Source organism: Pinus tabuliformis, chromosome 3_2 (assembly GCF_031772625.1).
Source record: "Pinus tabuliformis cultivar Carrire ecotype Pingquan chromosome 3_2, CPIR1, whole genome shotgun sequence".
NCBI classification, from domain to species: domain Eukaryota; kingdom Viridiplantae; phylum Streptophyta; class Pinopsida; order Pinales; family Pinaceae; genus Pinus; species Pinus tabuliformis.
Window position 1 is genome coordinate 711233160 of NC_142302.1, and position 12598 is coordinate 711245757.

Consider the following 12598-nt stretch of genomic DNA (forward strand, 5'->3'; position numbering starts at 1 on the left):
CTATTTTCAAGGTCTATTAATTTCGACTCCATTGCTACAGACTAGGCACTGATCTAACTGAATCCACCACCATATATCTATTTCTTATCATAAATTTTAGATTGCTAACACTGAATTGGTTTCAAGGTTGTAGAGAAAGATTTAAAAATCTCATTAGCTAATTCTCCCATTCCTCCGAAGGAGAGCCAACCTAAAGTGAAGGGAGGTTCTACTAAGGTGACAATGGATGGAACTTCCAAGAGTTGCCCTAAGGTTTGTACCTAGAGGATTGGACTTATCTTGTGTGAAATCCAAGACGTAGCAATACCCAATAGTGATTTTGTTCTGTGGATTCAAGTTTTTCACTTCCATTCCATCCACTATTGTCAAATAGTGCAGTGACTTGTCTTCACATCAATGACTTGGTATACATCTCTTTGCACCTCTGCAACAATTGCTTTCCTTCTTTATTAATTCTAGCAATCATCTTTCAGAATGTTCAATTAACTTGCCAATTTTGTCCCCTCTTGGTCTTATCGATAAGTTTTGTGGTGCTATTGGCTTCATCTTCATCACCTAAACAATGCTAAAGCCAACAAAAAGCAGTATGAACAAGAGCATGGTCATTAGCAAGCACTGCCCGGTAATGAAGCAGCTTTGAAGGAAGATACTCAAACCAACTCCAACAGCTTCTGGCAAACCAACGGTCCTAGAAAATATGCCTAACTGTCTTTGGGCGTTGACAAACAGTACAAAGGTCATCTGACAAACTGGTCTTGGCCAACCAAGCCATAGATGAAATCCCCTGATAAGTGACAAACCAAGAAAACACCCTTGGCTTATAAGATAGTGAAATAGTGAAAACACTATGCAAGTTCATACAGTGCTCCTTCAGATCCTTAGATACCCACAAGTGTTAAGAACAGGGAAAGAGGATGTCTGGGGTGAAGAACTATGCAAATGGTGGGAGTCACATTGCAGCAAATTTTAATTATAATCAAAATAACTAGTAAATAGATCTTGGCCGACCATTATCACTCAACTACTTTATAATCCATGCTAACAAAAAACTAATAACCTCATTCTCTTCACAAGTGATCTTAATGATGGACCACATTAGTCTGGTCTGAAACATCAATATAAAAACCAATCTGATGGTTCCAGAAGAACACTCAAATAATGAATATCAGCTGTACAAATTAATTGTATGGGTCAGCAACTGAACCAACAGCATACATGTAACAACCCATCTATAAATAATTAACTAATATAAAGTTTTAAACTTTATGTTAAAACAGATATGATAAACTTCATATTAAATTAAATATAAATTAAACTTTATAATAAATATAAATTAAACTTTATAATAAAAATAAAAGTAAGACCTTATATAAAAGGGGATGCATAAACCAAACCTGGCTATATAACAAAATACATGTATAAACAAAAAGGATCAGATTGATAATATCTGCGGGTCTGAAATGCATGCGAAGGCGTGGCGGGAGGAGGAAGAGCGGTGGCTGCAGGCGGGAGGGCGGCCACCGCCAAGCCCGCAATTATAAAACTGCAGATCTGAGCCGGGCACGGGGGGGAGAACGGAGGAAAAAGGAGGAGGAGAAAATCAGGAGAGAACCAGGAGGGCAAACCAGAGGAAGAAAATTGACCATTGGAAGAGCTTTAGGCATTCTGAGGTTCTGGGCACGGGGGACAGTGAGCTCCTGTGAGAAGCTTACTGGATTGAGCAGCCAGGCTCTGCTCAGTCTAGCTGGGTGGAACTGGTTTCCCGATAATATAAGTTGAGCAGTGGCAGCATCATCAACTACACCTGATCAGATAGCAGTCCAGGTAGGTACCTGCTTTTAATTTTTACTGTTTCCGCATTTCAGTTTTATTATGGTTATTACAATACAAACTGATGTACAGATTGGTGGCTGACGGCAGATGACGGTGCTGAGTCTATAGAATATAGACTAGTCAAGAATTTGGCTCTGGTACCAAATGGAATAAACAATTCATGTATAGACTAGTCAAGAATTTGGCTCTGGTACCAAATGGAATAAACAATTCATGTATAGACTAGTCAATAATTTGGCTCTGGTACCAAATGGAATAAACAATTCATGTTTATTATGAGATCTGATAGAAATTAGAATAATTCTGCAAGAATATAATAATATACTGAATAATGAAAAATAGATATGAGTGATGATTACAATGAGCCTTGTGATGGTGTCATGGACTGGTCACGAGGTAAGGGATGTGGCCTTTGACATTTAATTAACCTAATTCTTATTATTTATTTTTATTGTGTTTGTTATACCAACCCTACTTATGTGGACCCATAACCCTTTTGGGAGGATGACCTGCCTACTTGAGTGGTATAAATGCACAAATTCAAGCTTCATTTGTAATTTTGTACATCATATTTTTTATCATTGACCTAAGGCTGTTACGACAAATGTTTAAGCTCAAGTGTAATACATCTTTGACATTTTCTTATTGTTGGCATATTTCCTCTTTTATGTGCCTTTGTGCATCTCATGTGTAGTGCACTCATGCTTGAGCATCTCTCTCTCTAGTGCACATTTGGTTTAGCCTTGGCACAATTCTTTAGTGCTAGTTTTTCCTTCTTCTACTGCAGGTTCTTGGGCTGGCATTTTGGTTCCATTTGATCCCCTCTTTATGTTCGTGATCTCAACAGTGATGAGAAATGTATTGGCTTCTTTCAAATTGATTTTGCTGTATGTAGACCTACAATGGGTCAATCGAACAAAATATTGAGTGACTTTCGAATCTGGTAAGAGATGTATCATCTCTTTAAAATTTAGGGTGACTGGCTGTATCTAATTATGCTAACACATGTGAAAAACATCAATATATTATAAAGGAGCATGTTTTCCATGAGGTGTATGAACAAAATAAAGGAAAATGTTAGGAATCCTACTTCAAAATGAAATATTAGAGGAGATTGCATTGAACAAGGCTTGTTTTCATTTCATTAAGAGAAATAACAATACAAAGAATTATGATAGTGTCAGACACAAGGAACAGAAAGCATTGAATTGAATCAATATACATACTGCATGAGTGGTTAACTAACAGGAAACCCATAGACTGCTGAAAATCATGCTCAAGTATGGCAAGAAAATCATAAATGGGGGGGATCAGAGATAGACTAGTTCTAGCAAGAGCTTAATCAACAACATAGATGTGGCCATTCTGATCATCAATATTGAAGCTCAAAAATAGGGAGTCGACTCCCATTTTATTGCAAGAAAATCCTTACCTTGAATATTAGAAATATAAAAAAGGGTGTAAAAAAAGATTGTTTGTGTATGTAGGAGAAATTGTTCCTCTTTGCAGCCTTAAGGGTTGAATCAATACCTCAGGCATTCAAGTCATCACAAGCAGAAGACTGCATACATGCCAAGTAACATCTTGTAGCCTGCAATGTAGCATCTAGGACAACTTGATCTCACACTTAAGATGGGATGGGAGGAAGAACCAATGTTGTGGAACTCTGCAAGAAATAACTGTAGTATATAGGATTTCCAGGTTTTTATCAATGATCTGTTGGAAAGGCCATGTATGAATCATATTTTGTCACCTGATAAAAAGCTCTTGGTCATTATGGTGGAAGCGTTGAGGAAGCATTGTAACTATTTGTCTGCTTTTTGCTCCACTCTCCATCTTATTGACATGAGGCCACGCTTTCCATGCTCTCTAACAGTGCAAGTTATGCTATCTTGCAGTGTTTTAAAAGCCAGCCAAACTGGAACCAGAACCGGTACCTGAACCTGATCTGCATATGCACCTACTAGGAGGATCATCAAAGCCTATTCAGATACTGTAGAGCAAACACATCTAGGATAAAGCCCATGATGGATCCTATCACGTGTGTGAACTAGAAATGGACTCCACTCTAAGCACTCTAAAGAATACAAAATAAAATAGATGGAAATAAAAGAGCATTTTTAGTTAGCTTTGAACTATAACAAAACCTAGAAAATGCTTATAGAAGACCTTTATATTGTGTTCGTTCGACTTACCTCTGTTTGCATTTCTTAATTTTATTAATATAATGTGTAGGTTACTTTTTTTAATATTAGCTTTTGTATGACTATCCCGCATTGAAAAGCCTGATTTAAGAAAATTTCAAAATCCTAAAATATTGAGAATCTTTTACACCCATGGTCACTTTCTCTATGTTGCATGAAAATGGATCCATATAGAGATTTACAGTTGGATCCACTAGATATACAAGGAAACAAGATATATAAAAATGGGTGTGTGTGTGTGTGTGTGTACTTTGTCAGGAAAAGAATACATGAACTAGAAACCTAGAAAATTCAGATCTCTAAATTATCTAGTTCCAAATCATTCTCAAAAGCTTAGAGATGTAGAATGCTATCAATTTATGAAAAGCTCAGTTTTGTATCTTTTAGAATGGGGGAAGACATTATATTCTAGGTGAATGTTAGGATTTGAGGACACAAGATGCTCCAGGACAGATCCTGCCAGATTTTGATCCAGATTCATGGAAAGGCAGATCCTAGATCCTCTATAAGTGAATCCGGTAACACCCATGCTTTTGGTAACCTTGTTCAGGAGGGAAACTATTGAGGTTGCAACCACAGAAATATCAAGGAGCACTGCAGTGGTTCTATTTGGTGGGTTGAGGAATAGAGACCTTGAAATTTAGCCTTGGTCAAAATATCTTATTGCTAAAGTTGTGTGTATAGTCTGCCATGTATATGTATATGTAGGATCACTACTTGACACTGGTTTGGAATGATCAAAAGACAGGAATATATATATATATATATATATATATATATATGAGAAATATAAATGTTTTGGTCTTTGAAGGACTGCTCAGACAACAAGGCTTGAAGCCAGTACAAGAAATACTCGTTATGAGCTCAACATGTCATTTGTAGGAATCGAACCAAGTGAGGAGGATAACTACATTTTTCACAACCAACCAAGCTAAACCCAATTGACAGACAGGAATCCAACTTGCCCACACATTTAGATGCAATTAGTGGATAATAATCAAGGTTACAGCCATAAATCATGCAATAATCCAGTGTGTAATATTCCCTGTTGATTAATTGCCCAAGGGAGGACGAAGTAGCCTATCCATCCTTGTAGGCTATAGTCGATGAAACCCATTATCCAATGTTTTGGGGAAACATTGCGTAAATTTGGGATAGCTGGGGCAAAAAGCCAAAATTGGAGCTACACTTGTAACTCCTCATATTAAATTAAGGAAAAGAGACCCCCATGAGGAATCTATAAACAAGAGAGATAGAATCAATTTTTCATCATTGTGGAATGAATTATCTATGTTTTGAGCTGAGGCTCCAAGAGTTTTAAGACCCCTTCTTCTTTGATTAGTTTCGGTGGAGATGATCCCACCCTAGCTAGTCTTCTTTCCCTTTCTCTATCCTGTTGAAGCATAATATTCTGAGGTGATTCTTATCTCATTCTGGCAAAGGAAGGATGTAATTCTCTGTGGTTGTTTTCTGTGGTACTGAGGGTCATATTCTGAAGCAGCAAAGGCTAATTTGTGGATACCTTGAGGCAGAGAAGATTTACTTGACCACCGAAATTCTGATCAAGCTGCAAAGGGCTATTTCTGTGGTTATTCTGAGGCAGCAAAGGTTATATTGGTCACCAAATCCCTGGTTCAAGGTCAGCGAAGAAGAAGAAAACTTTAGCAAAGGGTAGTGCAGGTTATCTAGGGCACAGCTGAGGCCAGTTCCCTTTCCTGTAGCCATTTCAGTGTAGCATGCCTTCCTCAGACCCTTCCTGAAGCAGTGACACCCTCAAAGGTTATTGCATGGAAAACGTGGATTCCTGAGTGCACAAACAGGGCTGTGGATCATCTGTAACAGGTAGCAGGAGCTAATTATAGTGCGGAGAACCATGGAAGCCATGCAGCCTACCTTCTTCTGAGGATTCATTGTTAAGGATTCAGTCCTGGGAAGCCGGGGATAGAATTGGGCAGAGAGTTAGGTTGGCATCAGCAATTAAGGCACCTGACTGTGTATCAATTGATTAGCAGAGTCAACAGAAGTCAAGGCTAAGCTGTTACATAGGATACAAAATAATGCTGTAAGTGTTGGTGAATTAGAATTATGGTTTGAGGCTTGATTATTGAAATCACACATAAATGGCTAGGGTTATGCTGTAAGGATTGTCACGGATATAAATCAGACCCCTTTGATATAATAACACTGGAAGGAACTGCATAACTGATAATGATGTGAATTATTGAAAACTACTGTTGTTTGCATTATGGTGTAACCCATATTATCTCTGCCTGAAGTTGAAGAATAATGTGAAGTTAGTCGAGTTTATCTTGTGATTTTACAACCCTAAGGGAAAAAATCCCCTTGGGACATTACACAATGGAAGTTCCCACCTAAAATTAGGTCTAGACAATGTCATGGCTCTTTGAATAGCAAATGACAAGCTTGAGCATGACCTTGACAAAGCCTTTTGTAAAACATTATCTCAGCTAAAATTCTAACATGTAAATGTTGAGTGAAGTTGCAAGTCAAGATGTAGTCTTTTATGATATTCATGTCATTTGCTTCCCCTTGGACACTGGTTGCCTTGACCACGGGGTACCTGGTAAATATTAAATTGCACATTGGAGTGCCTACTATTAGATGACACCCCTGAATTAGGGGTGGTTGATTGAGAAATCAAAAGGTTCATATAAAATGTTTGAATCTGTAACTTTGTTTTCTGGTAAAATATATAGGAATATCTTGCTGCTGTGCAGCTTAAAATCAGCATTCTGGAGCAGAAATCCTGTGACCACTGAAAGAAATAAGTCTTGTGTGCCTTGATGCTGAAGCTTTCATGTGTGCCCTTCATTTAGCTACTCAGTGACATAGTAGTTTAGGGTATAAAGATCCACAAACATTACAAGGTGATTGAAAGAATAGAATCAACAAGAAATATATAAGGCATGACACATATGAAAGACAACTGAACTTACCATGCCTGCTAGTTGAGAAACATCCATAAAAAATGCCAAAAGGGCAGCAACAAATCCAGACACTAATGTGCTATTAACTGGAACTGAAGTTTTTTCATTGAGTTTGGAGAAAAATGAGGGCAGCAATCCATCTCTAGCCATTGCCATCAAGATTCTAGGCTGCAAAATGAATAATCAGTCAGAAAAGAAATCATCATTTAGACAGGGACTAAATTCAATATCTTAAAGGATACAAAACAGTGATGGTTGAGACAGAAAAATGAAAATTCCTATAAATGATACAAGAGGCAGCATTTCTTATATTAATAGCATCCCCAAACTTTGTTAACATGAAAAAAAGGAAACTCAATTAATGTCCATGATTGACCAAACACAGAGAATAGGATCAATAGATATCACTATAGAGTGCATAAAGAATCTTCCTCATATGTATAAAAATAAGTAACAATATAATAAAAGTCCAATATGCAAGAGTAGCTGGAAGCTATATGTGGATAGAATACATGAAATAGATCATGATCTGTGCTAAAGATCCTTTAAGCTAGAGAGTGATACATCAGCGAGATACAAGAAGAATCAAAGCCTCAAGTATCAAGTTGCTTGTCTGCAACTATAAAATCACTCAGGGTGATTGATTGTACATGAAGGGGAAAAATGGACTTCGCTTTGGTTTCTAGGGTTCGCTGTAATGTTCCCAATTTTTGTGAGCCAAAATTCACTAAGGAGTTTTGCAAATTTTTGGTGATATTAAATAAAAAGGAGAAAATGTTATTTTGTGGGAGAAAAGTGGAAATTATTATTTTAATGAAGAATGGTGGCAAAGTAATATTTTATTAGTGGAATGTGGGAACCACCAAGGGAGAGAGCTAGCAATTATAAATAAAGCTTGGAGGCCTCCATTTGGTATCTTTTGATTATTTGACAATTTAACACTAGTTCTCTTGAGCTGCTTAGCCAAGACAACCCATGTTGTTTAGCACAAGGAATTTTCGAGCAGGAATTCCACCCTCATTTTGGAGAACTTCGAGTGTCTCCCTAGTGAGGCAATTTGGGGAGCTCAATTCAGAGCTTCCATTGGACATCATTGCAGGAGTTTACTCAGCAATGCGCATTTCTTGAGCGCAAAGGTATTTTTGTGGAGCACATTGTGGGAGCACACGTGGGTTAGAGGCTCCGAGCTTTTGCAAGGAATTTTCTTATTGTTAGACTGGAGTTTGGACAACGATTCGCCGGGCTAGATTGGAGGTTATTACCTGGGTCGATTTTTCTATCTTTTGGTGGGGGCGCAAAAGCTATTTGACCAAGTATTGCGCAGGGGTTTAAAGAAGTGGAGCCAGGAGAGATAAGGATTGAAGATAGGAGGTATTTCTTAGTGGAGAATTTAGCTCGAAGCTAGGACAAATTTCCGAAGGTAGATTTGGGAAAAATCCAGTAGTATCAAAACTGTGGGGCGTTTTCTCACCAGATTGGGCAATTCACACTTGTTGGGGGTCACCAAGGACTAGTGGATTCAACCTAGACCCTTTATGGGTTTTTGTGGGTTGAAGTCTCTAGCTAATTTTATATAATTTTCCGGGCGATATTTGGGCTTGAAATCCTCATTATTATAGCAGGGTAATTTGCTAGTTCGCTGGGGAATTTGCATCACTTTTTGGGTTCGATTTTGGCTTGGAGTTAGGCCAAACCTTTTCTAGGTATTTTCAGGTTTGAGGAGAGGAGCTCATGATTGCAATTTCAGAGAATTCCGAGCATTATTTTGAGCAAAACATCCAATTCCGTTTGGCAGCCTGTAGGAAATTTTTTGGGCAGTGTATATTATCAGTTTGGAGCCAATTGAGCAGTTGGGTCTGTTGAAGGAAATGTAACTAGGCTAGGTCTTCATAAATGTAATTTTGATATTTGTACTTATTCAAGAAAAGAGAAATTATTTTTGTATTATTTGTCAATGAGTAACTTGCTCATTGAAAATAGGTCAAGCACACTTTGAAGTGCTTCTAGAGAGTCAAAGTCATAATGTAATTATGGTAAGACCATTTGAGGGCATGTTACATCATGTAAGTCATCATACAAGGTCTTGGGAACACCTCCAAGCATGGTCAAATCCTCTCCTAGCAGCAACGAAGTCTACAAGCAGCAAAATGATAAATAAAAGAGGAAAAATAATGTAACTATCAAGTCAGCCTAGAAGATAGTCAAGTCGGCCAAAAGGAGGGACAAACCTCTATTTATAGAGGTTGTCCACTCATTTGGACACACAACTCTCTCTGAAATCTGCAAGCAAGAAGAGGACTGGAAGTATGCAAGAAGCTAAGGAAGAAAGTCTAAAAAATAAAAACTTCGGGATAACAGAAGATATATAAAAAATACTTTATTAATAAAATGAATAAACAGATGATGATGATTTACACTGGGTTTCCTGGCTTATATACCGCCATGGGCACCCTTTGGGAAAGGGCATGATCTTATGATCGTGCCCTTTCGCCTAACTAAACCTAAATTAATTAATAAACCTAAAATTAACTATTTTTTTCATAACATTGCCTTCCTCTCGAAAGAATGCTTTGTCCTCAAAGCATATGTAACGACGGATGTTGTTGAAGAATGATTCATTCTCCCAGAAAGCGTCTTCTTCGGGTAAGTCCTTCCACTTGATCAGATACTCCAAGATGATCAAAGTCACACACTTTAAAAGATCTTGGATTAATCTCTCAATTCCCGCTTTTTGGAGATGTGGATATCGGTATGGCTTGATGTTGATGGGGTTTGACTCTGTTTTAACTTCTGTTCTACGCTCAATTTCTGTATTAGGCGGCATCTTCATAGGTAGGTCTTGAATCTCTGGTGATTCTTCTCTGATCATATTTGTAGATAACATTTCTAATTGGTGACATTGTATTGCATAAGCAGGTGCTCTTCTTCGACTCAACTTCATCATCTGAGATGATGATACAACATGATTTTCTGGTGCTTGGAATCCGTGTAGCTTGTACTTCTGACCTCCCCATTTGAATTTTATAAATTGTACTTGATGGTTGGCGGCATAAGTACCTAAAGTTCGTAGCCATTGGATACCTAAGACTACATCTACTCCTCCTAACGGCACTGTGAAAAACGGAGACTCTAAACTGAAGTCTTGAATCTGCAATTTAACCTTATGGCATTTTCCCACCTTTTCAATCTTCTTACCGTTAGCTATCATCACTTTCATGTTTGGTAAGGGAAATGAAAATATATTGAGTCTCTTTGCCACGGTTGCATCTAGAAAATTGTGTGTGCTTCCAGAGTCGACGAGAACCACTACGTTGTTCTTCTTTATGTGTCCTTTTAACTTTAAGGTCTGAGGTTGTGATATACCTGTCATGGCTGATAATGACACTTGCGGAATACTTCCGTCATCTAATTCTGGTGAGAATTCTGCGGCGTCTTCTGTGTCTTCTATGTCATAATCTTCACTATTCGAATCAATGGTTGCTTCACACTTATATAGGTTCTTTGGTTCTTTTCCTTTAGCACATCTATGTTTGGGGTCCCACTTCTCACCACAGCGTTTACATTTACCCTCTTTTATTCTTTGCATTTCCACATTCGATTTTTCATCTTCACGACGATGCGGTGGAACATATCTTGTATTATTTGAGTCCACATACTGGGGTATCCTTCGTCTTGCATAAGCCTTTTCCGCTGTTGACCAAAATATTGGTTCGGATTTCTTTTCGGCTGTTTTTGCTTTTCGTCTTGCTTCTTCTATAGATGTAATATCATGCATCTCAAGTTCTGCTTGTAAATGGGTTTTGAGTCCCGAGATGTATGATTGAATTAGACGAGATTCTGATAACCCAGGTACTCGTGTTACTAGGGTCTCCCATTCTTGAGTGTATTCGTCCACACTTCCTTTTTGTCGTAATTTGATGAGTTTTGAAAAGAACTCTTCTTCCTTTACACCTTGAAATCTTTTGAAGAATGCATCTTTAAATCTCTTCCAGCTAATGACGTGTGTTGTCTTTTTCCACCACATGTACCAGTTATATGCTTCTCCCTCCATTTTCATGGATGCATGTCTGAGCTTTTCGTCATCGTCAGTGATGTCATATATCTCAAAGTATTCTTCTGCTTTATTTATCCATGCCACATTGTTTTTTTCGTTCCCATCGAATTTAGGCATCTCAACCTTTACCCTCTTCTGGTATGTGGCAAATGGTTGAGCAAAAAGAGGGTGTTGACTAGTAAGGATATCCCAAAGTTGTTTGTTTGTGAAAGCAGTGTTACTTGCTTCTTGGTGGTGTGTCATTGATTTTTTTGGGGATTCATCCTTGTCATGAGAATCTGTGGACTTAGTTGACTCTGGCGAGATGTGTTCTTGATTCTCTTCACCTTCTTTCAATAGCTCTTCGGGTGTACAATTCGACTTTTTACACAGAATTTTCAGCATTGTTAAAACTTCTCTCAAGCTTACTCCTGTTTGGACATGTTGACTTTCCATTTTTATCTCTATTCGATTTGTCGTATTTTCAAGATTTTTTATTTTGTCTGCTTGCTCCCCAAGCTTGCTCTCGACGTCATTTAATCTCTTACTGACTTCGTCGTGGTTGTTATTTATCCTTTGCTCTGCATCCAACAACCTTTTCTGGAAATCCGCCATTGTCATTGTCGACATTGAGCGGGTCTGCGGAGGCGTGTACTTATTTGCCAGCTAAAAAAAATTTCCTTTTCCCTTTTTTTTTTTTTTTTTTTTTAAATAATTAAATTTTATACATATAACTTTTAATAATTAAATTAACTTATATATATATATATATAACTTTTTAATTAATTAAAATAATTTTAATTAATTAAATTAACTTTATATATATATAAAACTTATAATTAAATTAAAATTAAAGTTATATGTTATAAAATTTATAATATATATATTATATAACTTATATATATTTATATTATATAATATATATATATATAAATTAATTAACCGTTATATATATATATAACTTTTATATAATTTATATAATATATATATATATATATATATATATATATAATTTACGATTACGTTAAAAGTATCGTTATATAACTTATATATATATATTATAATATATATATATATTTATATTGTAAATTATAATATATATATATATATTACAGAACGTCACGACTACCGTTTGGTTGATGAACCGTTCAAAAAAAAATCGAATATTACCGTAACCGGCACGACTATTAACTTAACCCTTGCCTATTCAACAAATACCGAATATTACCGCAGCACGTTGATTTAACTAACCGCTGGCAGCACGTTGATTTAACAAATCGTGTAAAACTTCCGATACGCTATGTTAATTTTTGACCGATGGTTTCGCCAGCGGATTTAATTGAGACGAGAGCCCGAGACGGATTTAATGGTTGACCGATGGTCTCTGGTCGAACCGAGACGAGAGCCCGTCAGCGGATTTAATTGAGGACGCGGTTGGCGCAGACAGGTGAGACAATGATGACGGCGGCTCGATTTGGATGCTGATGACAAAGTCTGCGGGCCACGGAAAATACAGGGCGTGGAGGCAGATAGGAAGACAAGGCGGGTCAATGACAGAATTGATGGGTAACAGGTGACGT

The 12598-nt window shown here is 37.3% G+C and overlaps 1 protein-coding gene across 3 annotated transcripts in view; it reads right to left on the minus strand.

Moving 5' to 3' along the window:
- The window catches only part of LOC149182627 (cationic amino acid transporter 3, mitochondrial-like), a 240575-nt gene that overhangs the window by 67958 nt on the left and 160019 nt on the right, over positions 1-12598 (minus strand). For 2 of the 3 annotated variants that reach the window (XM_089416901.1, XM_089416900.1), the window contains exon 9: positions 6995-7153. The exons of the other annotated variant lie outside the window; for it this stretch is intronic. In XM_089416901.1, the coding sequence (XP_089273027.1) occupies positions 6995-7153 (159 nt within the window). The remainder of the gene's footprint in view (positions 1-6994; positions 7154-12598) is intronic. 3 annotated transcript variants of the gene reach the window in all.